At 41.4% G+C, this 26,848-nt stretch overlaps 1 protein-coding gene across 2 annotated transcripts; it reads left to right on the top strand.

The window, feature by feature from the left end:
- Positions 1–3,452: 3,452 nt before the first annotated feature.
- Positions 3,453–24,536, top strand: LOC141806951 (guanine nucleotide-binding protein G(I)/G(S)/G(O) subunit gamma-2). 2 transcript variants are annotated; one of them, XM_074692684.1, is made up of 4 exons: positions 3,453–3,628; positions 16,409–16,484; positions 21,797–21,915; positions 23,557–24,531. In XM_074692684.1, exons 3-4 carry the CDS (start codon positions 21,829–21,831, stop codon positions 23,683–23,685), a joined length of 216 nt encoding a protein of 71 aa, XP_074548785.1. In that variant the 5' UTR covers positions 3,453–3,628; positions 16,409–16,484; positions 21,797–21,828; the 3' UTR covers positions 23,686–24,531. The 2 variants fall into 2 exon arrangements, with proteins under 2 accessions (XP_074548785.1, XP_074548786.1); XM_074692685.1 differs by lacking the exons at positions 3,453–3,628; positions 16,409–16,484 and having other exon boundaries at positions 21,818–21,915; positions 23,557–24,536.
- The last annotated feature ends 2,312 nt before the right edge of the window (positions 24,537–26,848 follow it).

Consider the following 26,848-nt stretch of genomic DNA (forward strand, 5'->3'; position numbering starts at 1 on the left):
AAGAGGAAACATGGATTCTTTCCTCCATTAGCTCCGCCTCCTTTCCTGACCACAGATAACGTGTCTCCCTTTCTCTCCCCTCCGAGCTCCACAGCTGTACAGGAAATCAGTCATCCACCATCAGCTGCCGTCGCCATGGCAACACCGAGGGGGGAAATCCATTCTCTCCATCTCTCCGTCCCCACCCCCCTCCTCCTCCCGCTGCCTCCCTTTGTCTCTCTGAATTAGGTGTAGATCCATTCAGTCCACGTAGCTCAGTTTTCCTGAGGAGTCCTGGCTCTGACGTTTTCTGCCTCAAAACAAACGTAGAAAAATATTTTATTCTCTTATTTATTTCCTTTCTTTAACAACAGCTCATCTTATTGTCCCTCTCAGCGTGTGTGTGTGTGTGTGTGTGTGTGTGTGTGTGTGTGTGAGATCATTTGAGCTGATTGTTGGAGAGTATTAGATGACACTGTGTCTCCAGCAGCAGTGGTGACCTCTCTGTAAATCCCACGGGGCATCAGGGCAGAGCGGCGAGCGGCGGGTGAGGCGGGGCGGCTCCTCTCCTCGCTGCTCGGCTCGGCTCGGGCCGGCAGCTGCCTGGAGGAGCCAGATGGTCTCAAATCAGAAATAAAACCCAGGCCCCTCCCCCGCTGGTCGTGATAACCCCACCCCGTGTAGGAGCACGTATAAAAACTGTGTTAGTACAGGATCATTGGAGCAACCTTCAAATCCAAAACCTCTGAAACAAACTGAGGCGGCGTTTATCCTCTCAGCGCGATGAGACAAGATGTTTTACTGTCGTCTCCTCGTTCCTAAAGCTCCGATTCTTCAGATCCAACCTTTGACTCAGGAAAAAGTGTTTTTTAATCTGGGAGTGACCACACTCAGCCGTGTCCTCTGCAGGGAGGATTAACGGCACTTAATAAAGCAGCCTATTAACCAAAACAGCTGCAGCGACACCGCCGGGTCCAGAGATGATCCTCAGAGCCGATAATAAAACATAGTAATCAGATTACAAATAAACAGAGCTCTGGGTTTATCTCCTCTGCTGGTGGAAGGAGGGAGGGCGCCCACTTTTACTGATGCTCAACAAGGACGAAACAATCGCCGACTCCCAGGTCCAGGAGTCTGTCGGCCTATCAGGTCTGAGACACTCTGACTGGACCCAGGAAAGGCTCTCAGAGATCTCCGTGGCGTCTTGGTGACAGAGGCTTCCTGTGTTTACCTCCACAGGAACCATGACTCACTGATTCCTCCTCCTCCTCCTCCTCCTCCTCCTCTGCTCACATGAGTACAGTGAGTTTCTCCCAGAGAGAAACATCTGTACGAACGGAGCCGGAGAAAATGATTCACAGAAATCTTGAGGTCAGAGTTCAGGAGGGCGAAGACGCAGGCGAAGGATCCTCACGGATGAACAGAGACAAAGATCTACTGTCAGCTGATGAAACTCAAAAATTAAACCTGACAAAGGGCAGATCCACAAGACGGATCTATTCAACCCAGTTCTATGCTCTTCTGAAAGCTAAACTATCATGAAGGAAGAGAAACTGACCGGCTCAGCGGTTTGGATTTTTATCAAACTTGTTCTCGCCAACTTAAACAACTCGCAGAATGTGCAGGTTCAGTTCCTCACTACTCCTGAGGTTAACAGTTCAACTCTGATTCCTGTTGGTGTTTCAGATTTACTCACTACACGTTTACACGTTTATAATCCCATAAAAAAGTCAGTTTCAGTTTGAGTTCAACACTAGAAACACTTAAAGCTGCCAAAACATAATGAAAATGAGATGATCAGCACCAAAATGTGTTATTTCTGAAAGCTTTTTCTCTGGGTCGTCCTGGACTGGATTGATTTACCAAACATTAGAGCAGAAAAAAAGCTAAACAGGAGAGCAATAGAGCACAAGCTAAAGGCTAAAACAAAAGTTAAATGGTAAATGACAAGCTAAAGGCTAAAACACATGAACTTAAGGTTATAAAACACAAGCTAAAGGCTTAAACACCAGCTAAAGGCAAAGAGAGGAGCTAAAAGCTAAAACATAAGCTAACTGGCCAAAACATGAGCTAAAGGCTAAAAGTGGAGCCAAAGGCTAAAACAAGATCTAAAGGCCAATCACGTGCTAAGGGCTAAAACCCGAGCTAAAGGCTTAAACACGAGCTAAAGACTTTAACACATGAGCTAAAGGCTAGGGGAGGAGCTCAAGGCTTAAACACCAGCTAAAGGCCAAAGGAGGAGCTAAAAGCTAAAAGAGGCGCTAAAGGCTAAAACAAGAGCTAAAGGCTAAATAAGAGCTAAAGGCCAAAAAAACGAGCTCAAGGCTACAAGAGGAGCTAAAGGCTAAACAAGATCTAAAGACCAAAACATGAGCTAAAGGCTAAAGCAAGAGCTTAAGGCCAAAACAGGAGCTAGAGGCTAAAACACACGCTAAAGGCTAAAACACACGCTAAAGGCTTAAACAAGCTTAAGGCTTTAACACATGAGCTGAAGGCTTAAAAAGGAGCTAAAGGCTAAAACAAGAGCTAAAGACCAAAACACAAGCTAAAGGCTAAAACCCAATCTAAAGGCTAAAAGAGGAGCTAAAGGCTAAAACCCGAGCTAAAGGCTAAAAGAGGAGCTAAAGGCTAAAAGAGGAGCTAAAGACTATGGGAGGAGCTTAAATCTAAAACACACTAAAGGCTAAAACATTGGTTAATGTGTTTGTGCTAATGTAGCCTCCAAAAAAAAACACGAACTCATCGTCATTCGATGGTTTAATTTTTCTCATACAGCAAATTTTCATAACTACTAGAAAAACACTTCTGGACACTAAACTCAACTACAAACTGAGTTTCGAAGAGTAAATAAAAACATCACCTCATTGCTTTGGCAAGAGTCACGTCTTTGTGACAGTGGGTGATGGTGCTCATGGGAAATGGAGTCCTTATCACAATAGTTGCATCACTAAAGATTTATTCTGCTGCTAAACTGACAAAAACATCAAACAGCTGATGGTGATTCTTCTTCTGCTCGTCCTGTTGGATACGAAGGATTATCACGAGCTTTAAGCCGTTTATTTTTTAGTCTTTAACAGTAGATGAGCTCCCTTTCTCTTTCTCTTTGGTTGTTTTTATCCGTTTTGAAGATTAGACGCTTCGACTCTGGCTGGATGCACGTTGTTTTATACCGGATGTCACAGTCTTTGTATCTCACGTTCAAACTCTGGAAACAAACGCAGGAGACGGAGACGGAGAAGTGAAGTTAAAGATGATTTTGATTCATAATCAGAGTCAAATCCAGCTCCTCAGCTCTCTCCTGGTTTGCTCTTGTTTACTGTTGCTGTTTGGACACAGTCGAGTCTTTTCCTGTGGACCTCTGGGAGGTGGAGGGAGTGTGTACAGATAGCAGAGAAAGAGAAGGAGGAGGAGGAGGAGGAGGAGGAGTAGTTTCTTACAGCCTGAGCGTTTGGCTGAAGGGTGGAGACTCAGAGCGGCAGAGAGAAAGGCACACACACACACACACACACACACAGACACACAGAGGAGTGTGTGTTGTGAGCGTGGATGCACTCGCCTGCTTCTCTCAGTGACAGAAAGAGCGTGGATACTACTGCACGGCGCTGAATGTGTTTCAGGTCACAGACGGAGACGAAACGCACAAAAGAAGGTAGGAATCTGTCACTCCTCTTCACTGTGAGGCTTTTATTCGTCTGTTTTTGTGTCATGAGCTTAATTAAATCCAAAGCAGGGTGTGTTCAGAGCAGGAGGAGGGGGTTTTTCATTTGCACGCTGTGGTTTTGTCAGCATTTCGAGGCGCGAGATTGATGCTGTTTACGGTTCACATCATGGAATCCCCTCCTCCCGAGAAAATCTGTAAAATAAAAAACCTCATTGTCAGGTGTTGCTCTAATCTTCTTCACATCAACATCTTCTTCTTCGTTTCATACATGTGTAGGGAAATAGTTGCGCCTCCTGTCCCTCCTTTAAGGAGTGTGTGGATCCTTTAACCCAGCAGAGGAATCCCAGAAGCCTCCTCTTGGGTTTTTCCTTTCAATCCCAACTCTCTCTTTGAGGCGTTCAGAGAAAGCAGTCAGCCACAAACAAGGTCTGTGTAGTGGTTGTACGAGGCAGATGGTCGGAAGAGGTGTAGGAGGAGGAGGAGGAGGTGGAGGAGGAAGAGGAAGGGGGGGGGGGGTTGTGTTTTTATCTTGCTCACAGATATTCAGTCAGTGACAGCAGCGTGCATTCACAGGAAATCCAAGAAACCCAGCGCAGGCGTCACATACAGCGCACGCTTAATTCATCCAATCATGCGTGTGCGTCGTCGCCGTCGTACACACGGTTACGCAAGAGTTCACGGTACAGGAGAGCGGTGGTGTATCTCCGAGGAGAGCAGCTCCAAGGCTGAAGATTGTTTCACAACACGCTGATGATGAGACTGAGAGTCCAAGGTTAGAGACAGGAATCCAAAACGCTGAGAGTTTCCGTCCACGCCTCATCGATCGCTCCAACGTCTGCAGAGTCACCTGTGGAGGATCTTGTCGAGGCCGTGGAGGGAACGTGGCGTGATCAGGCAGGATGTTGTTGCACTCAGACCTTTGTGCTCAGTGCACTTGTTTGCTTTCACCTGTGTTGATTTTTAGTCTTACACCTTTGCGACTGGGATGACGCCTCTGGACAAAAAGCACCAGATGCTCCTGATGGAAAAAATAGACCTCAGCCTCAAATGACACCAAGGTTTTCAGGTGTTATCTGGAAGAGCGATCCCAAGTCATCCTTTGTCTGACTTTACATCGAGATAACTCAATGTTTCAAGTGTTGTCTCAATCGCTGATTTAATTCCAAGTTTTCAGGACCAGGTCTTGTCCAGGTGTTGTTCTTTTTATTCATTTAAGACCAGGTCAGGTCATACGTTTGTTGTCTCAACAAAGGAAAAGCAACGGTAGTCAATCGAAGAAAAGATCCCACTCCTCATTGGGGTTTAAGGCTGTATTCAGACCAGAAAAGTCCTTTGGTCCACTTGTTTGGTCCGGACCAAAAGCGGACTTTCTTTTTTTGTTTGGTGCGGTTCGTATTCAGATTGTACTTTTATCAAGTGGACTATATTCTGTAAACACATCCAGGTGTGTGAGGATCAGTGCTCTCATTGGACAGCACTGACAAAGGGCGGCACACAGAGTACAGACCCAGAAATGGAGGTAAACATGTGTTTGTGCTCTTATTAGAGCTGCTAAATCATTTTCAGTTTCAAGAGCAGCTCCTTCAAAGCAGCTTAACAACACCGTTTACAATTTAGGAACAGGAAGACCAATGATCGCAGCAAGGAGGCGCTATGCTCTGCGTGTCCTGACCCACAACATGCTAGCAACAGCGTGGCTAAACAGAAGACGGAGGATCAGGTATGAACCAAAGACGGTTAGGTTACGGTGGCTCTATAGGCCCAAAAGGAGCATGTATCCTGTAGTTAGTTTGGATGGACCTTGGTTTGTATTCAGACCTGCACCGGAGAACCACGAACCACACCAGAGTTCATTTGGAAGGGGACCAAGACCACCTCAAAAAGTGGATCTCAGTCCGGTTGTTTGGTCCACACCAGGGTTCGTTTGTGTCTATTCACATCTGCATGAAAAGTCCGCACCAGCGGGGGAAACGAACCCTGGTCCGTTTAAAGTGGACCAAACAGTCCAGGTCTGAATACGCCTCAAGTTTGTTTCAGGTTAAGGTGTAAATCCAAGTTTTTTTTTTTGGCTAAACGTTCAGTCAGGCTTTCAAATTGTTTTATTCTGGGGAAAATCAAGGAAAGAGGACAGAGCAGGAAACTGGGAATGAGCACAGAGAGAAAGGTAACGACCAAGCCAAGGTCTATTTGGACAGATACCTCTTAAAACACTGAGACAATTCTTGTACCTTGTCCAATGATTTCTTTCAACCTTGACGTGTTTCGACTGCAGCTTCCTGCAGTCTTCCTCAGAAAAGTTATGGGTTGGAAAGAGAGAAGAATGTAAGAAACGTCTGGAGCACGCACAAGAGCAATAAAGCAAAAAGAAGTCCAAGAAAACTTCAAATCAGCCTCTTAGACCAGGAGACATCCTGGGCTGGAAAAAAGGCCGCTGACGCTTCAGGTAGAACAACCAAACTTACATAAATCAGCTGAGACGTATGTCACAGCAACGTCACATGACTCCTCTGAGGAAGACGAGAGGAAGACATGTCGCCACACCGGTCGAGTCACAAGAACTGTCTCTCGTGATTTATGAAATAACTGCAAAACTTGAAGCCTGGTTTACACTTCTGCACTGACTTTTACCTTGTTTCCACCAAGTGGTCCGTTACAGATCAGTGCAGTTTGGCAACGTAGCAGTGACACAGTTTACCCCGCTAATAAATCCAACGAAGAAGAAAGACGCGACAGTAAACAAAGAGCATAGATGATACAAAGAACAATCAAGCTTTGTTTCAGAGAAGACTGTGAGCCACCAGGAGAAATGCAGCCGCTGTCACACAGGAAGTGACGCTTCTTTTGACCAATCAACGGTCTGCAGTGTTGTAGCTCCACCTTCTGAGAGCGGATCGGTTCAGTCTGGCACCCATACGAAAGGGTCCCAAAAAGTGGAACAGCTCGTCTCAGTTATTTGGGGATCTGTCCCTGGATAAGTCAGTGAAAACGTCACAAAACATGCGCCGTACTGAGACGAACCGAACCGGTCTGATTGGTGGAAACACAGCTTTTGTTACAAAGAACAATCAAGCTATCAACGGACTGTAGTGTTTCGAGCTCCACCTTCTGGGGTCAGATCAGTTTGTCTGGGACTCCGACAGAAGGGAACCAAAAGTGGTACGGGTCGATGATTTGGGAAAAGAAAATGCCACAAACTGCGTGTCACACCGAGACAAACCAAACTGAACCTCGTGGTAGAAACAGCAACTTCTGCGTCAGACCAAGGGTGTTGCTTTGAAAAACTCCGTCTTAACGTCAGTTGGCCGTTTTTATGCATGTCCCCTCACCAGTTTCCCACCACTTTTTAAAGGATCGAACACTGCTGGAGTCGGACGAGCATCAGTTGATCAGTTATTGCAAAGAAGAAAAGGGGAGGACACGTTGAAGATGTGCAAATATTTCGCAGGTTATTTATTATTTTTCGAACCTACTGTTTTTTTAAATGCAAACTTTTACGCCAGCAACGTTATTTCCCAAAGCTTTTCTTTTTTCGGACCAAGGTTGATTTGTCCAACATTCTGCTTGTGACGAAGACAAATCCGACCAATCAAAACACTCGCTGACATGTCACACAGCAAAACATTCAACATGGCGTACCACTTGATTGTGTTCGTGTCCCAGCAGAAGACATAAAAAGTTCAGTCTCTGGATCCAACTCATTTCTTAGGATGTGTGGGGCGATGGGAACCCAGATCAGGCTTTAGGACTTTGGTTTTTCACTTTTGGAAGAATCACCGTCAAAGCCACACAAGTTTCTTGGATCAAACCCACGATGACCAGATCTCTCCTTAAGCAGAAACACTTCTCCGTCATGAATCAGTCGTGGTCTGGAGCGGTCCGAGCAGCACACTCAGGCTCTCAGCACAATCTAAACAACTCCGGATGTTTGTAATATTGTTAACAGCCCAGGAGTCGGCCTGTTATTCTTGGCACGCTGATTGATTCCAGAGGAAGAGTCACATCGTGCAGCTTCGCTCAAAGAAAAGACTAAAATCCTCACAGCAGAAAAGTGAGCAGAGATGTTGATGTATGTGAGAGTAGAGGAACTTAAAGGTGATTTTTTTCCTGTTTCCGCCCGGCTACACCGCAGTCAGAAAACACACATTAAAGGTTTCATGGTTGATCTTTTCACACAGAAATAGAAAACACTTGGTCTCTGCTTTGATGGGACAAAGGAGCGACACGTCGAGCTCTGATCCTTTGATTTAATAAACATAATAGAGCACATTTGTGCTCCCTGGAGCAATAAGCCTTCTCCCGGCTGCCTCCTTGACTCCCTGGGGATGCATCATTTCCTGGGCCACTGGTCTCTCCCCTCCCCCTCTTCTGGGACCTAGATTAACCCCCAACACACACACACACTCACACACACATACTTTGAAGGATGGTAGGATGGGCAGGGCAGGCTGGGGATGGCACAGATGTCAGGGTAATCAAATAATCACAGGTGGTGTTGGTGGTCTGACCAAAGCAACGGCACACTTTTTTCTCATCACATTTATTTCCAAAGCTGCAATTCAAACAAGATTCCTCCCAGACATTGGTATTAACTCAAATAATCCACACATGAAAAGAAATCACAAGGTTCAGGTCCATAAATAATGATTATGGTGAATTAAGTACGATAACACAGGAAAAAAGTATTGAACACGCTAACTGAGACTCATCTAATACTTAGTGGAGAAGCCTTTGTTTGCAGTGACAGCTTCCAGAAGCTTCTTGTATGTTTGAACTTTGGATGGTTGTCCTGCTGGAAGGTCCAGCCACGTCTCATCTTCATCATCCTGGTGGATGGCAGCAGATTCAGATCAAGAATTTCCCCATACATGGCTCCATTCATTGCTCCGTCAGTTATATGAAGTTTGCCAACACCATGAGATGAGAAACAACCCCATGCCATGATGCTTCCACCTCCAAACTTCACTGTTGGTGTAGTGTTTTTTGGCTGATGTGCAGAGCCATTTCTCCTCCAAACATGGTCTGTAGTATGACAGCCCAAAAGTTCAGTTTTGGTCTCATCTGACCAGACAACATTCTCCCAGTATTCTACAGGCTTGTCAAGATGCTGTTTAGCAAACTTTAAACCAGCTTCAACATGCCTTTTCTTGAGGAATGGAGTCTTGTGGGCTGAGCGTCCATAGAGGCCATGGCGGTGGAGTGCATTGCCTGTTGTTTTCTCTGTAACAATTGTACCTGCTGCCTCCAAGTCTTTCTGGAGCACTTTCAGGGTGGTTCTTGGCTGGTTGAGTCCTCTTCTGACTATCTTTCTGACTCCCTGGTCAGAAATCTTCAAGGAGCTCCTGTGCGTGGCCTGTTGATGGTAAGGTGGTGCTTCTTCCACTTGTGAATAATGGCCCCAACGGTGCTGACTGGAATATTCAGGTGCTTTGATATAAGTCTGTAACCAGTTCCATTCTGATGCTGAGCAACAATCAGGTTGTGAATGTCTTCAGAGAGCTCTTTGCCTTTACCCATCATGAGGTGTGTGCTATTTAACTGCTTGGTGAAAAAACACCTTTTTTATAGGACCATCAATTTGCTCTAGCCCAGCTGATGTTGGTTTGCACTAATTGGAAGTTCAAGTAATAATTACTGACAGATTTCAGGTGGTACGGTGCATTTCCTGTCCAAAGTATACAGCCTTTCCATGGTGTGTTCAATACTTTTTTCCTGTGTTATTGTACTTAACCTTAAATCACATGATCCAGCTTCCCAAATACTGATAGCTGGAGCTGTTTGTCTTTAACTGAGAGAGCCAACCCTTCAGAGCAGCTGAGGAGGTAAAAACTGAAAGGCTGCAATCCTTTCTGAGCTTTCTTTTTTTGTGTTTTACTCCAAAATCCCCTCACTGCATTTTTCAAAAACTCCAGGCCTGTTTCCCATTTTCCCTCTGAAGACCCAACAGCAGTCGCACGCATACAGAAAGTTGAGTCATCCAGTCCTGACAGTGTGACCGAGTGACTGTACCACGCTCAGTTTGTCAGAGGACAGTCAGATACAGGCAGAGACGTCACCGTGAAGGACGCACAGACTCGCAAACAAAGATTTCCAGAGTTCAAACCTGCCTGGAGAAGTTACACAGGGTCAGAGAAAGAGAAAGTAAAAGCTGGAAACAGAAAGAAAGTTCACAGAGGAGATAAACGGGAGCGATTTGTGGTGTGAGATTGATTTCAGAACGGCTTTCTACAGCGACCGCAAAAAGGGAAGGTAACATAAAACTGACCTCCAGAGTTATTAATGAACACGATCAAGAGGATATCGACTATTGAATGTAACAGAGCACGGACCCCTGCCCTTGGAGAGGAGAAAGGACGACGCTTCCTGAGAGACGGATACAGTGAGCGTCCCTATTTCTGTCACAGGAGTCAGACCTGGACCTGGAGCTCTGAAGTAATACACCAGTAAGGTTTTCCTCGATTTCTAAAGGCTGAAAAAATATAAAACGAGACAGAAAACGTGAGAAGAGAAGAAGTCCCATCCTGCAGACCCTCACAGGTTAACCAGAAGACTAAACCAGGGACAGATTTTAATTACTACGCTCTAATTTCCTACCCTGGACAGATCGCTCCCTGTCTGTGAAAAAAAAAAGGTGTGCACACAAAAAGTGAGCAGAGTCTCAGCGTGTGTGAGCGTGCGTCACACATCATCGCTCTCGACAGGCCAGGAATTATATTTTCCTCTCCAGGATGTTTCCCGCGGCGCTTAATCACCCTTTAAGTCAGCGACACCCTGAGTCAAGCAGCAGCTATAATCACATCAGTGCAGGGCCTCGTCACGAACACAGACCCCCTGAAAAACCCGGAGGAAGGGGTTCGAAGCGGCTCCAAATGGCAGGGGAAGGACAGCGGAGGGGGGCGGGATCGATCGGGTGGTGTTAGCAGCAGGACGGAGCGTGCTCGGGGTGTTTCTGTCCCGTGGCTCAACACCTGCCGGCCACGCAGGGAGGGACGGGGAGCAGAAGGCTACGACACAGGAGAGAAATGGATCACCGGGCACATCCCATAATGCACCTCTCGGCTTCTTCAGTTTGCGATGCTTTGCTGGCACAAAAGTGGAGAAGTACATCGACAGAGCATCGAGCTTGCAGAGCCTCTGTCTCTGTTTCTCTGCAACATAAAGATGATGACTCAAACCGTTCACGGGGAAATCAAACTCAGCGATGTGGTTTTCATTTAGAAGAAGAGTCTGCTTTTTGCATTTTTGCAGAGAAGAGTAAACTGATCAAAGAGAGGAGAGAAAAATGAGAGGGGTAGCACGTTTAACTTTTAACATCTTAAAGTGATTCTCCAGGATGGAACAAGTTGGGTCCTATCTCAAGGTTTAGGGCAGAAATTACCCCTACAGCAGTGTTTTTGTGCAGCAGAAGCCCAGAGCGCTCACACCAAACACCCCCTCCCTGCTCCTCTGCTGGTTTCCTCTGCACTCAGACGGGGCCATATTTTACTTGACCAAAAACACAAATAAACGGACTCCCACTGAAAAAATCTGATATCAGTCTGCATTCACGCTTCATTTAGAGAATTTTCAGCTCGTTACTTTCACACAAAAACACCGCTAAATAAAGCTCTAGTTCTCATCGTGTCGTAAAAAGGCGCTACCTCCGCTGCAGAGCCACAGTTGGCTACGAGGCGCTCGCTGCTTAGTGTATCAGTCCGCGCGTGGCGTGCCAGATATAAACAAATGCAGGTAGTCTGCCAGGACGAAGAGACACGATTTACATGATTTCTCCTCCCGCTGTTTCGCGCAGTGTTTACAGACACACAAATACATGCTCGCATTTACACACAGACCAGCTGAATCTCATTCTGTATAGCCGACAGAGAGCTGGAAAAACCACCACAAGAAACATCTCCCAGCGTCTTCTCTGTCCTCTTATCTTCCAGGCGAGGGACGTGGACTCGCGTCTTGTTCCTAAACCAACTGCTAGGAAGGAGACTCCTGCATGATTCTATGTGCGACTATGTAGTGTTTTGGTTTCCACTAAGGCCGTGTTTACACGATAACGTTTCATCTGAAAACGCTAAAACACAGTGGAAAAAAATCTGCGTTTACACAGAAACGCTGATGGACTGAAAAGCTGTAGTAAGTAGAGGTGTCCCAGTCCGATATTAATATATATATCCGACATAAGCAGTCCATTCCAGACTCCGCTCCTGCTGTTTTTATTTGATTTATTTAGGTTATTTTCTGGGTTTTCCAATTTATTCTTTGATTCAATTACTAGTATTTTTTTATGTTTAATGTTAAAATTTTTGTTACCCATTGGTTCATAATAAATGGGTCAGTTTTTCCTCATACCTACTGTTGCTGACTACTGTTCTTTGTTTGAATAATATCACTTAATCAAGCCTTTTCTAACATGACATACTACAAAATAAGTAATAAAAGTCTGCATGTTTAATGCTGATATTGTATCGGATTAATATCGGTATCGGCCAATACTCAATGCTGCAGTATCGGTATCGTATCGGAAGTGAAAATGTAATATCGGGACATCCCTTGTAGTAAGCATGCCAGGCCTGTAGGTGGGGCTATAACTGTCTTTTCCGGAAGCAGCTTTTGGTAGATCTCCTCTGAAGTAGAGTTGCGCCGATCATTTGGTGTATTGGTGAATGCTAAGAGCAGAAGTGGAGCAACAGATGCTCATTTTGTTAAAGACAGTCACAGATTGAGCAGCACAAGCTCAACACTGTAGTCAGCAACAATCATAACGATGGTACTGTGTTCTGTTGTATGCGCTTGCACGACGTTTACATTTTAGGTCGACTGAAACGTCGTTTCCGTGTAAACGCGAGGCTGAACAAAACTTTTGCGTTTCATCCTAAAACCGTTGTCGTGTAAACGGCCCCTGAGTCATGTGACTGAATCCTTCCTGCTGATTGGCTCCTGAGGCAAGCATTCAGTGAAGGGACTTTCAAGCACCTCTTCTTTGTCATTTATGCACCGTTGATCCTCTCCAAGATGGCGCCGCTCTTTATTTTCTCTAAACTGTTGTGACACATCCTCAGTTGGAGCGTGAGCTGCCTGAACTTTTCTGACTCACAGCATCTCGCTATGCCACTGTCATCTCACATCTTCTCCTCATATCCATGCTGAACTCTCGTCAGAGGAGCACACCGCTCTCATCCACAGTAGTTAACGAGCAGGATTTATTTTGACAAGCTCCTCCAGACGTTACTTTTCTTCGTTACTTTAATTAGCAGAGGATAGGTTGGTAGAAGGAGCATGCAGGACTATGAGGTGTAACCACGAGGCCGAACCGACGCCCCGAGAACACGAGTATAAACAATGCGATGCTTGTACAGTTATCCAGGATCCTCCCATGTGTCAATAAGCGTCCGCTGAGTGACAAGCCGGATGTCGCTTTGAGCAAAGAAAGCTCCACACAGCCATTTGTAATGAGTCATGTGACCTTAGCTCTGTTTGTCATTGATAAACTAGGGAGGTAGAGTCAATATTTGAAACTGGTTGTGACAGTGTTTTACATATTGACACTGTTGTAAAGACTCCTGTGAAGCAGGAATATGTGAAGACTTTCACACTCTGAATTCAACTGATCCACAGACTGACTGTTCTTCATCTTGGCAGGATTATTTTGCCACCTTTTTAAAGTGTGTGGTCGGATTAAAGACCATTATCTTGTTTTTTTGACATTTCAATTCCCTAAAATCTAAATCGTGGCACCAAATATTCACTGTTTTTGCTTTAAAAAGGAAGAAAAGCTGATTTCTTTCCCCCTAAACATCCAAAAGACAGCCCTGCTCCAAACTGCAGCACCCAGCAGATGGTTTAAGAATCACTGCTCTGATAAAAATGATTAAACAGCTTACATAACACCGTGTAACAGTGGGATTACAGGCTCCAGCAAATTCAGAGAGGGTGACAAAACAGTACAGTAAGGCCTGGTGCTCTTTTCTCTGCTCTTTTTGTAAACAGTGAGCAGTTTCAGCGCTGCTCGAGCACTCTGCTCACTCCACCGCGGGAGCTCAGCCCCTGTAGACCAGGCCGTACTGTAAAGATGCTTTGGCGTTGCATGCCGCCATGATTTACGGCGGCTGGGATCCCCTTCCTTCCCTTCCTGCACAGATACTCATGCAGAGAAATTGACCCATTTGTCATGAGCAGCAGAAAACCGATCTGCAGAGTCAGAGGAGTGTTAAGAATGAAAGTGTTGGAGCAGAGAAAAGAGAAGAGAGGGTCAGCAATGAAAAACAGAGCTTAAACACCCAAAGGCTGAAAGTTACACGACAATACTTCTTCCTCTCTGAGGTCTGTCTGACAAAAACATGGAAAACCTCAAACCTGTTGACTCCTGGTCTGGATCGACTCATTTTGCCTGTTTGTTCTTGTTGTCAAGATAAATACCGTCTGGTTTGGACACGCTTTGTTTTATTTTGACAAAAATAAAAAACAAAACAGGTGTTTTTAGGTGGTTTCCATGCACCACTTCCTGTCCTGCTCAAAATTTTGTAAATTGATGCTTCACTGCTCTGGCATCCAGGGGAAACAGGAGGGTTGTGTATCCACTGACTGGAGACACTTATGGTGTATTTAAGCTGTTATTGCACGGCTTCTTTAAAAGTCTTGACATTTCAAACCCAAACTTAATGCTAAGCTAAGCTAAGCTAACCAACTTAAGAATATAATTTTATGTTCAACGAACAAAACGGGGTTGTCTAATATCAAGCTTCATGCTAAGCTAGGCTAACCAACTCCAGAATAAAGTTTTATGCTCAATGAACAAAACAGGTTTGGCTGATATCAAGCTTCATGCTAAGCTAAGCTAACCAGCTCCAGAATATAGTTTAATGTCTAATATACAAAACAGGTTTTGCTGATATCAAGCTTTATAACTTGCCACTGAAAAACAAGAAAGTCGACACATTTCCCCAAAAATGAAGCCAAGCATTAATGCTAAGCTAAGCTAGCTGTTGGTAGCTTTTTAAAGTCGAAGAGAAAATAAAAAGATAAATGTGAGGAGGACAAGATTCAAACCACAAAACTAACAGAAGGGACTAAAACTTTAAAAAATTATCTCATTTAAGCTAAGCTAACAGTTTCCATAAGTTTTCATTTTTATGCTAAGCTATGCTAAGCTAACCAACTCCAGGATACTGTTTCATGATTAATAAACAAAATATGTTTCACTGATATCAAGATGTTTAACCTATCACTTAAAAACAAGAAAGTCCACACATTTCCCCCAAAAATGAAGCAAAATATTTATGCTAAGCTAAGCTAACTGTTGGTAGCTTTTTAAAATGGAAGAGAAAAAAAAAGACAAATGTAAGTGGGACAAGATTAAAACCACAAAACTAACAGAAGGGACTAAAATAATTCATAAAAAGGCTTAAAAAAACATTCTTTATGCTAAGGTATGCTAAGCTAACCAGCTCCAGAATACTGATTCATGTTTAATAAACAAAATATGTTTCACTGATATCAAGATGTTTAACCTATCACTTAAAAACAAGAAAGTCCACACATTTCCCCCCAAAATGAAGCAAAATATTCATGCTAAGCTAAGCTAACTGTCAGTAGCTATTTTGAAAAAGAAGAGAAAAAAAAGATAACTGTGAGGAGGACAAGATTAAAAACACAAAACTTACTGAAGGGACTAAAATAATTTTTAAAAGGCTTAAAAACCATCACATAAAAAAAGACATTTTAAAAAATGAAAACAAAAAAGAAAAAAAGTTGAAAAAATTAAAAAAGACTGAAAAGCCTGGAACAAATATTGTATATACAGAAGCTTTCTTTTCATAGGGGTAAAATGACAAATTTATCTTGTTAAAGCTCAGCTAACAGTTTTCATAAGTTTCCATTCTTTATGCTAAGCTATGCTAAGCTATGCTAAGCTATAGCTACTGCTAACAGGAAGACAGTAGAAGAGGAGGGAAATCAGCCATATTATCTACATCTCAGGAAAAGAAAAAAAACACACTCCTTTAAATCTGTCACAGGCTTTATGCTAAGCTAAAACATGCTAAAAGCTATATATTTTATGCTAACAGATAGACCCTATGCTAGGCTAAGCTAACAGATTTCTGGCTGTTGTTTTGTATCAAACAGAAAAACATGTCAGTGATGTGAATCTCCTCCTCTTTCTTCTCTAAGACAGGGACATGGTAGCTGTTTGCTAACGTTTGTAGTTCTAAGGCTCCGCTAAGCTAACAGTCTGCTGGCTGTAGCTTCAAGCTAAGCACACAGAAAGAGTGATATTTATGTTCTTATGTCACCGACTGCAAAAAGGCAAATATCCAACAACCAGCCCAGTCAGATATGAGTCATCAGCTGATCACGATGCTAATCATCTGTTTGCTGCAGACACATGCAGGTACAACAGCGGCATCAATCGAAGAAAAAGCAACTTTTACAAAAACAGGCTGAGCGTTTATGAACACAAACAGAGCTGTGCTAAAAAAGCAAAGAGCATGTAGCGCAAACTGTGCTGTAACTTAGCAGTTTGAGGTCTTGCTTCCTCATGTGTGTCTCTGACAACCCCGCCCCCCTAAGCCATGTTTGTTAGAGCCAGCTGTGACATTTCTGCACACACTGATCAAAGGAAAGTCACACACACACACACACACACACACACACACACACACACACACACACACACACACGACCTGACATAGTTTATCTGGAATGCAGACATGCAACACACATCAATGCGCTTCTTCCTCTGATTCTCACTGTTTCACCCTCTTTATCTGTTTCTGTTTGCAGAGAGCAGGCGGAGGTGAACTGCTGACTGAGCTGCAGGCAGACGGCAGGGCCGAGTGCAGAGGAGAAAGCAGACGAGGTAAGAAACGAGCATCAGAGGAGAGGAGGACAGGAGGAGAAGGAGGAGGCTCTTTGGTTTCATAACGTGACAGCATGAGCGTGGTGCGCTGAGCGTTTTCACAGGCTTTACTATCTATTAGCGCCTGTTAGGATGTCACACTTATCAGCATGTTCACACCATGTGCAACATCTCAGGATGGTATTTAGGGCAGCTGACAGATAGGAAGGAAGGAAGGAGGGCAGAACAAGAGCTTTCATGACATACAAACCACAAAGTCCAGGTTAAAGCAGTAAAACCACAACTTCAGTAGGAAAAGAAAAAAAGAGCCATATTTCTTATCTGAGCTTGTTAAACTCTTTTAGTTTTCTTTAAGGTACCAATAAAAAAAAAAGGTACCAGCTTCTGAGCATGGGCCACTATCTGAGCGCCCAGACCGCTTCCTGTCATGGTATGAAAATGTCACGGTGGCTTTCTCTCACAAGCCACAGACGAATTACTGGAGCCTCATGTTTTCTCCTCTAAAACATCTTTAAACTGAAAGACTTTCTCTTTTTTAAGATTTAAGTGAACTCAAGCAAAATAAACGTGACGTAGAAATTTAAAAGTCCCCATGAAACTGTGATGAACAACACAATCATGACGTCCCCTGATACGACAGTTACAGCTGCAGCTGGATCTCAGCTCCTGCAGCCCACATGATGAAGAATCGACATGCCCGTCTATAATTTGTTTACGTGGTCCATTAATAACCAGTACGATATCCTGATCAGAATAAATATGCTTCCTGTAAACATCTGAACCAGGAGAGTTGTTCCAGCTCTTATTATCTACATCAAGGGTTTTCAACCTGCAGCTCTTTGGCTCCTTTGCAGTGGCTCCTTGTAGCTTTAAAAAGTATTGTTATAATATTAAAAATAAATATATTTTTCTGACAGAGGGTATTGATATATTAACACATTTGTGTTAAAAAATCATGCATTAACGTTTTTTTGAACTATATATTCATCATGCCTTGCAATGAAGCTTTCAAATTATCCACAATTTTTTTTTTCTGAACTTTTTGCTATTTTTTTTCAATTTCAATTTTTTAAGTTTTTCCTAACTTGCACAATATTCCTTTTTTTTTTTTTTGAAAAGTTTGCAAATGTTTTACATTTTTGCAACTTTCAAAATTGTTGGACTTTCTGCAAAATTTTGCAAATAAATAAATTCATTAAATTATTTCTTTAAAAATATTGTGAAAATCAAGCAATTTTTTAAAATTCTGTTAAAGTTTTTATGCAAATTTAGGAAGTTTTGCTAATTTTTGAATTTTAAACTTTGAAAAGTTTTTTTCCAACTTGTACAATATTCCAATTTTTTTTTAGAAAATTTTGCAAATTCTATGAATTTTTGCAAATTTCAAAATTGTTTGACTTTCTGCAAAGTTTTGCAAATGATTAAATAAATTCAATTAATTTTTCATTGGCGAAAATTAGGCAAATTTTTGAAGTTCATTTCACATTTTTATGCAAATTTATGAAGTTTTTGCAAATTTTCTCTTTTTGTTAAATTGAAATTTTAATTTTTTGAATTTCATTTTTTTTTAAATGCAACTTATTGAAATTTTTAAATTTTAGATAGTGAAATTCACCATACAAAATTTTCAAATTTTTTAGTTGTTTGCAAATTTATCAAAAATAAAATCTGTAGACATCACATGTACAATTTTATAAATACAAAAAAGTATTTGTTTGAATAGTCACTAGATTTTCACTGTGCACAGATTTTTATTTATTTTTTTTACGACTTTTTCTCTTTACTGTGAAGATAAAGTAGATTTTGTGGCTCCTGAATTACTTTAATCCAGGTGAGCTGAGGGAAAATGACTCCTATTAAAGTAAAGGATGCAGAGAGCTGGTCCTGATCAAAATGAAAGCACTTAATGTGATAGCTTCTTTCTGGTTGAGGTAAAAATATTCATTCTTAACATGTCTGCTGCATGTGATGTGACGGTTTCACTGAACAAACATTGAACAAGCTGAACAAAAATTTTCTCCAGAGACTTGAAATGAATTCTTGATTGTGAAAAGAAAAAGAAATTCAGACAAAGTCACAGATATCTCTCTGATTGATTTTTAGCAGGATGGGGAAAAAAATCTTGTGAAACCAAAACCGACACATCTTAAATCACTCCTGATCAGCACTGCCTGTAGTTCATAAATCACAAGAACTTCCTGTGTTTTTGCACCAACTGGTGAAAATGATGAGTGCTGTAACAAGATTTAAAGTGGTCAGAAAAAATGAAAAGAGCCGTGCAAACATCAGTTAGCTTTGGCATGAGCTTCTGCAGTTAGCATGGCTGCAAATTTTCTTCTTCCTCTCTCTACGCTCACGGTTTTGTCTTTCTTTCCTTTTACCTTCTATCAGCAAATTGCTTCTTCTTTCTCAGCTTTTTATCTTATGTCAGTGAAAAAATAGAAGAGAGACTGATATTTCTGATTTGAATGGAAACTTTCAACACTGAAATTTACCAAACAGACATTTCATCCACTAAAATCTCCACAGAGAGACGAGGTGAAGCATCAAAATGGGACAATTCTGAGACGTAGTTAAACTGCGCGTAAACCAGGCCACTGTGTTGCTCTGATTGTTTCTTTTTCAGAGACAAAGCTCTACTTTTATTCATCCCAGAAACCGTAAAGACTGATATCTCCCCCTCTATCAATCGTTTGTGATTTGATGGCCTTCTTTAAGTTTCCCCTGAGTGTTGAAACAATGCTGTGGCCTCATTACAAAACACGCCACAGACTCATTTCTGCTCGTCAATCACAACTTTGTCTCAAGTCTTTGGCCTATTTTTGTTCTGTGGAAGAACTGAAAAGAGGTTTTTAGTCATTATTTACCTCACATTTCATCAAAAAATTACTGAAAGTGTTTGTGAAGCTGGAAACTCGACGTTTAGCTTCCACAAAGGGACAGCAGATGTTTTAACCTCACGAGTCCCTGGAGGAGGAGTAATCCAAAAATCCCTCCAGCTGATGACAGAACTGGAGCAAACTCTTTAAAACTTCTGTCTACGGTGTCGTGATTCTCTGTACGTCTCCAAAAAGGAGATTTAAGACGTGAGAGTAATTCTCACCTCGGGGATGAGGAGGTTATGTTTGCAGCGTGATGTGACGGGAGGATGGAGAGGAAACTACTGACCCGGTTTACACAGAAACATGTCAGCGTTTAGCATCTGCAAAGGGAGAGAGCAGGTGGGTCTTAGAGTAAATCAGACTCACAGGAGAGCAGTGACAGCAGAGTGAAAAAGAAACTGAAAACTTCATGTTCACCGCGCTGACCTGAGTTTACTTTAAAGCTATGACCCTAAAAGGTGAAGACGTCTTCAGAGACAGAACGTCCCGTATCCTCCCGCCGCGCTGACCATAAAATTTCATGTTTATACGACCGTGTTAACAGCTCATACTTCCTCTTCAGGTCGTCAATTGGTGCTGACGCAGAGCTGAGATTCTGCAGCGATGCTCGGAGGAAACGTCTCAAAGCTGGAGACATTAACGCTCATCTGTTCAATCTCACTCATGAATTCAGTCTCGTTCCTCCTGGATTAGATTTAGTTTGACTTCTGGATCTGCTTGGGAAACGTCAGATAATGTTCGGCTGTGAATACACACACACATACTTTCTGACGGTCAGTCATTGAAGCAGCTGTCAAAGCCACTTATCAAAATTGTATAAAACATTCACTAACAAATCTCCGCACCTGGCGTCCAGTTCAAGGCGAACAGACACTTCCTCCTCGCTGTTATCAGACACAAATTTAACACTTAACTGTCTCATCTCTTTCCTCGTGTCCAGTCGCATATATTTTTAACTGCATTATTGATTAAACTGTAGCGTTTCATAAATTAAGCTTCTGTTTTCAAAGACTCAGACTTTAACTTTGTGAGTTTTTTCCAACAAAATATTTCATACGGCAGAAACCCAGACCCAGAAATAAAAGCAAAAATTATTCCTTGCAAATACTTTTTAATATCATCTAGTTAAATGTGAAGTTAAAGACCCAAAGAGGGAAAAATGAAAGTTTTACTCCAAAAACTTTCATGCTTTTAATATCCTCAAATGACAAATATGATATTATCACTATCACAAAGACATTATTGATATTTATCAAGTTTTATTAACTTAAATATGTGTCTGCTCCTCTCGTCCTGAAAATCTTAGGACCCTTTGTTATTAAGACAGCTCCAATAATAATGTTTATTTAAAAAAAAAAACTTTAAAAAAATGTTGAAAAAGTGCTTCAATAGACAAAAAGAGATGTTGGAGTAGTGGCATGAGTTTAATACTGCAGAGACATAAAGATAAAAGTATAAAAGGTAAAAAAAAACGATACAAATTATAGATTAATATTTCATATTTTGTGATAATTTTCATCTTCTGTGACTCCCTGATGCGTGTTCATCAAGCAAACAAATCTTACTTTCTGCAGCCTCAATTTCTTCTAAGTTAATAGGTAAAGATGCACAGTAACACTGCCACCTGGTGGTTGGAGGCTGTTTTTGCAAGTTAACAATTTAAAAAAATGTACTGGTTTAAAAATCAATTCATTTTGAGTAAATGACATGTTGCTACAACACTAAAACATAGACTAAAACTTTTATTAATGTCCATCTATCCCTGAAAAATAAAATAAAATCAGCTGTTTTTCTGATACTCAGGCCCAATTTAGTTCTGTGCCATGAGATCAATCCTCACATGGAAAAAAAAAAAATAACTAAAAACAAAAATCACCTTGCTGCAGTGGCGTGCACAGACTTTTCAAAGGGCAGGGGCAAAAAGGAGGGAAATGTCTATCATGAAAGGTTAGATGTAATGATGAAATTAACACAGATAAACCTGATCAACATGTGAAACAGACAGTCTGCGTCCTGCTGCAGGTTTTAGATGATGCACAGATCATCAGGGTCACTGTGACACAGGAAGTTCCTGCATCAGTTCAGCGGTCTGCAGGTGCACCGCCGTGCGCCATCAATATTCATGCTCGGCTCCAGCAGCTCGCCGAGATCAGCCTTAACCTCACGCTGAGTCACACCACGGCGCAAACAGACGGAGGACGGAGGGGAGGCACAGGGAAGATTGATCTCACAGCAAGGATGACGCCGTTTCAGGGCGCCCTCAGTTTGATCCGTTTAATCAAAGAGGTTAGAAAAGTCGAAGGAGCGTCTGAGGTGAAAGCGCTCGGAGAATGAGGAGAGGAAGATGAAACCTCCTCTTCTTCAGGAATGATGTCCGTGAACAGTTTCTGTAAAGTCTGAGGTGTTTGGATTTCTTTCTCTTCCACGCAGGCCGAGCACCAGAGGCGTGACTGACAGGGTCGATGGCGAGCAATAACACGGCGAGCATCGCTCAGGCCAGGAAGCTGGTGGAGCAGCTGAAGATGGAGGCCAACATCGACAGGATAAAGGTGAGCAGACGCCTTTAATGAGCAGCAGGAGAGGTGGTTGGTAAGGTTATGTTTTATGTGGCTTAAAGGAAAAGTTCACCATTTTTCTGGATAATATTTTAAATGATGCCACATTTCTGTCCAACAGTTACGTGAAAAGCTGTTAGCATTAGGCTTTTTGTCAATGCTGGAAAAGCTTTAGGAAAACTTTGGAATTTGGTTTGAACTCATGGTGGAAAAATATTGATACGACAATATATCTTGATACTTTTATCTCTAATACAATATTGACATTTCAACTCTGAGTATCAATATTTTTGTAAAAAAAAGTTCTGTTTCAATACGGATACCTGGGGTTTGGGTATCGACTGATACCGATCCTGATCTGATACCAGTGTTACATAATAACCTGCATGCTCGACTGTGGGATAAGACTGGTAATGTTTTGAGTAAAAGACAAAAATGAGTACATATAGAATTACTGAAGATAATATTTATTTGAGCTATAAGTTTAAATTTTCAACAGCAGTTTGGTTAAAAAAAATGCTTCAGAATTTACAGAAATGACTTTTTAATTGTAGACCAGGGGTCAGCAACATTTTCTCTCGTAAGAGCCATTTTTCCTCAGCTCCTCTGGAGTAAAGTCATTCAGGAGCCACAAAATCTACTTTATCTTCACAATAAAGACAAAAAAAAAAAAAAAAAAAGTATAAATTCCTGAACATAGTTAATTTCTAGTGATGATTTATCTAAAACAAGATGTTTTTTTGTGTATAAAATTTATAAAATTGAAAAAGTGATTGTAAAAATTTCTAAAATTTGATACATTTGAGAAAAAACAGAAATTAATTAATTTCCAAAATTTGCAGAAATTGCAAAAAAAAAAAGAAATTTGCAAACATTTGTAAAAATTGAAAAAATTGTAAATTGCAAATTTTAAAAAAAGCAAAATCTTTTTAAAAAATGTGGATTTTCTTTTTCTAAGTTTGAAAAAAAAAGTCAAAAAACTGAAATTTAAAAAAATTGCAAAAATTAAAAAAAAAATTGAAAGCTTTATTGCAAGAGGTGATGCATGTTTAATTCAACAAAATGTTAACAGGATTTTATTTAGTGCCTTAAATCATCAATACCCTCTGTAAGAAAAATAAAAATTCAATGGACCAGTCCTTTCCCACTGATACCTGATCCAGCTTCGAGGGGCTGGATCGGCGCCGATACCCGATACCAGGATCGGCTCAGTACATCCCTAGTTATATTTACTGACCATAGACTTGGTCAAATTTGGCCTGGTTGTGGTCATTGTTATGATTTTCTCAGAAAGAGCATTATCCAGCCTTCAGGTAGGATTTATCTTTTGTGATTTTACTGTTTGAAAACAAAATAAATGCAATAAATAAAAACAGTTTCAGGTATCTATTTTTCTGATTTTGCAAAGGAACTGAATATTATATTAAAAACTGTGATGAGTGTATGTACCATATTACAATACGCTACTTCCAGTACAGAGGAGAGTTGATAATCTCTGCAATCATATGCACAAAAAAAATATCGGTATTGGCTAAATGAGTTGTTAAATATCTGCATATTGGATATCTGCACTATTACACACTGATTTAAATGTAACACCTAAGTGTGTGTGTGTGTGTGTCTGTTTCATACCAGGTCTCAAAAGCAGCGGCGGACTTGATGTCATACTGCGAAGCCCACGCCAAAGAGGACCCTCTGTTATCGCCCGTCCCCGCGTCAGAAAACCCGTACAGGGAGAAGAAGTTCTTCTGCGCCGTCCTGTAAACAACAACAACAACAACATCACGGCCCTTCAGCAGTCTGCTCAGTGTGGGACTTTGAACAACGACGTTCAGAAATACGTAGAAATCTTCTAGCGGGGTGGATCCAGATTATCTACCGCCCTCCTTTCTCCAACAGCGCCTCGATAATGAAAACGCACAGAGCTGACGTGTAACCGCTGAAGGGGGTTGATTGCTTTGTGGGGGATGGTGAAGTGTAGGTGACACAGAGGAGGAGGAGGAGGAGTGTGATAGCGTGATGGACGGCCTGCTAAGTCTCCAGGTTGTGGCGTGTACAAAAGAAAAAAATAGATAAAATGAGAATAAAAAATATTTTGTGGTTTTCGGGGACTTCCAGATGTTTTGTGGATAAATGGTCTGTGGGTGAGTCGGGCATCGAGGGACAGCAAACAAAAACACGCCTTCTGCTAGACGCCACCTGAATGTTTTTTTTAAGTTGTTTATGTTTATTCCAACTTCACCTTTCATCTAGAAAACTTCCTGTAACTGTACGTGACGACTGACGGAGCTCTGCTAACGTGTCTTTCTTACACAAACAGGTTAGAGCGCTTTTTTAACGGGATGTCTGAAACTCTGTGGTTCTCTAAAGATACCTGTGTCTGTGTGTCTCCACATCCATCTGACAAATGTGATGAAGTTTGTCTCCTTCAGACTCAAACCCTCTTTCTACTCTTTGTATAAAATAACTAGCAAGTAAACCGTGCTGTGCTGTGAGTTCTCAACTTTTGTGTTTGTATCATTAACGACTGCATGACATGAACAGATGATCTTATTTTTATTTATTTCCATGTGGACGATGTGTGAAACGGGGGTGGCCTCCAGCCGGAGCCGAAATGGATTAAAAACAAATGTTTTAACAGAAATCTCTCAAATATAAATCACTTATAGTTTTTTTTTGATACGTTAGGGGATAAAAATATGCAAACTAGTGCTGTCAGGCGATTAAAAATTAATCTAATTAATTACAGGATTTGTAATTAATTAATGTAATTAATCACATTTTAATCTCATATCTGCTTAAGGCCACAAAATAAAGAATTTGAATTCCAGGACATTAAAATTACATTAAAAGACATTTAAAAAAAAAAACATTTAAAAATAAGGGCAATAAGAGAGCATGTTGCTGGCAACACGTATGATACATTCAGGGACCGTCGAAAATTTGACAATCTGACGAGAACACCACTTTTTTTTTTACAGCTTTTGAATAGGAAAAACGGTTTGTAAATGCCAGACATTTGAAAATAAGTGCGTCTTTGAAACCCCCGCGGGTTTGGGATCCAGATTAATCTGTGTTAATTTTTAAAACGCATTAATTTGCCGTGTAATTAATTAATCTAATTAACGCGTTTAAATGACAGCCCTAATGCAAACATAACATAAAGTGACATATTTCATCCATTATTGCACAGATATTGACAAAAAAGAGGTTTAATTTGATCTAAAAATGACATAAACACAAATCAAATGAGAAAAAACAGAAATATGTTCACATAGGTGGTCTAATTTTGTACGGATCAGCTAAATTAGGTATCTTAGGGGTTTAATTTGTTTGTTTTTGGATTGGTCTGTTAGCGTATTTTCATGGTAAGGGGTTACCAGTCTCTGGCACAGCTATTCTGGGGATTGTTGGCGGCAAATGTTAGGTTTACACCAATTTATTCAAAAATTAAGTCCTAAAATAAAAAATAATAAAAAATATTGGTAGCATTACTCTCTCTACAACACTTTCCACTCTTTCAAAATAAATCAAAAAGTCTGTTATTACTTAATTTAGCACTTAGGGACTGCATGACTGTGTTATGCAGTTTAGGTATAGTAGTGACAAAAAACAGTAGCACTTTGTCGCATGAGATAATAAGTCCTCTGAAGTATCAAGCATCAAACTGGATATATAATACGTGTGAATCTGACATTTAGGGTAAAATAACAGTTCAAAGCTAATAGTGTAAAAATCAGGGCTTTTGATCAGGTATTTTGTCACTATGAACATACTGCTGCATAAAAAGTTAACAAGATAAGCCAGATACAAAACTAGAACTATGAAGCTAACGTTTTTATTGGGGTCTGCCTGTCTAATGTAGTGTTAAAAAGAGAGAAAAGCAAATTATTCCCGCTATTAAAGCAAAAAACATACATAAAACGGACAGCACAAGACTTTAAACTGACTTTCTTGGAGGAGTGGAAGAAGCTGCTTACGGAAGCGGGGCGCGAACCCGCGTCAACAGAGGAGCCCGCTGCCCCAACTACACAGGCTGCTCCTGGGTACAGTAACAACAATAAATGCTGGGCTAGTGTGCATACTTGTTTAGAGCGCTAACTGTACACCACAAGGCATGAAAATAATATGTTATCATAAAAAATATTTAAAAATGTATTTTTTATTGGAAAATTGTGAAAATAATACCCTGGAAAAAAGGTTATTGTCAGAAGTGGGATTCGAACCCACGCCTCCAGAGGAGACTGCGACCTGAGCGCCAGCAGCCGAAGGATAGTCCGGCAAGTGTATTCCAATATTGAAGATTACAGCCAATGGCAGTTTCGCAAATCCAACATTCTCCAACATTCTTGACCAATCACGTTTACCAATTCTTCCCCGAGTCCAACATTTAACCAGTCACGGCGCAGAAATGTTGGATTTTTTTTTTCCTTTGCCCCTCCCCCACGCTTCTCGGAGATTGTGTACACTTGCCGGTCACTGTCAAAGAAAGCGGATTGACAAGCTCCCAAATCTCCCTGTACTCTACGAAATGGTAAGTATTTTATATAAATATAGTGGTGTGTGACAACTTTTAAGAGTTATCTAAATATTTCACCTATTGATACTGTCATAAAGACGTATTTAGCTAACTTTGACGGGGGATTCCCTTTTTCGACTTGCCGGTCTGTGTCGCGAGTAAGCAATAAAACAAGAAAACTGAGCCACTAATGTTTCGCTTTTTCATTGTGATTATTTCATCTTAACTTTTAACTAAATTGTACCAAGTTCCACTGTTATGGTCCGGTACAGCGCCGTTATTACACATAGGTAAATAAAAGGTAGGCTAACTGAAAACACAGTGCCGATCACAACAATGGCGGCTGTGCTGTAAACGTCAAAAGAAACGTCGGGTCCGTCAAAAAAAGTCACTTAATTGACCAAAGAC

Source organism: Halichoeres trimaculatus, unplaced genomic scaffold (assembly GCF_033239565.1).
Source record: "Halichoeres trimaculatus isolate MK-OKI-2021-1 unplaced genomic scaffold, fHalTri1.1 fHalTri1_scaffold_17, whole genome shotgun sequence".
In the NCBI taxonomy this organism is placed as follows: domain Eukaryota; kingdom Metazoa; phylum Chordata; class Actinopteri; order Labriformes; family Labridae; genus Halichoeres; species Halichoeres trimaculatus.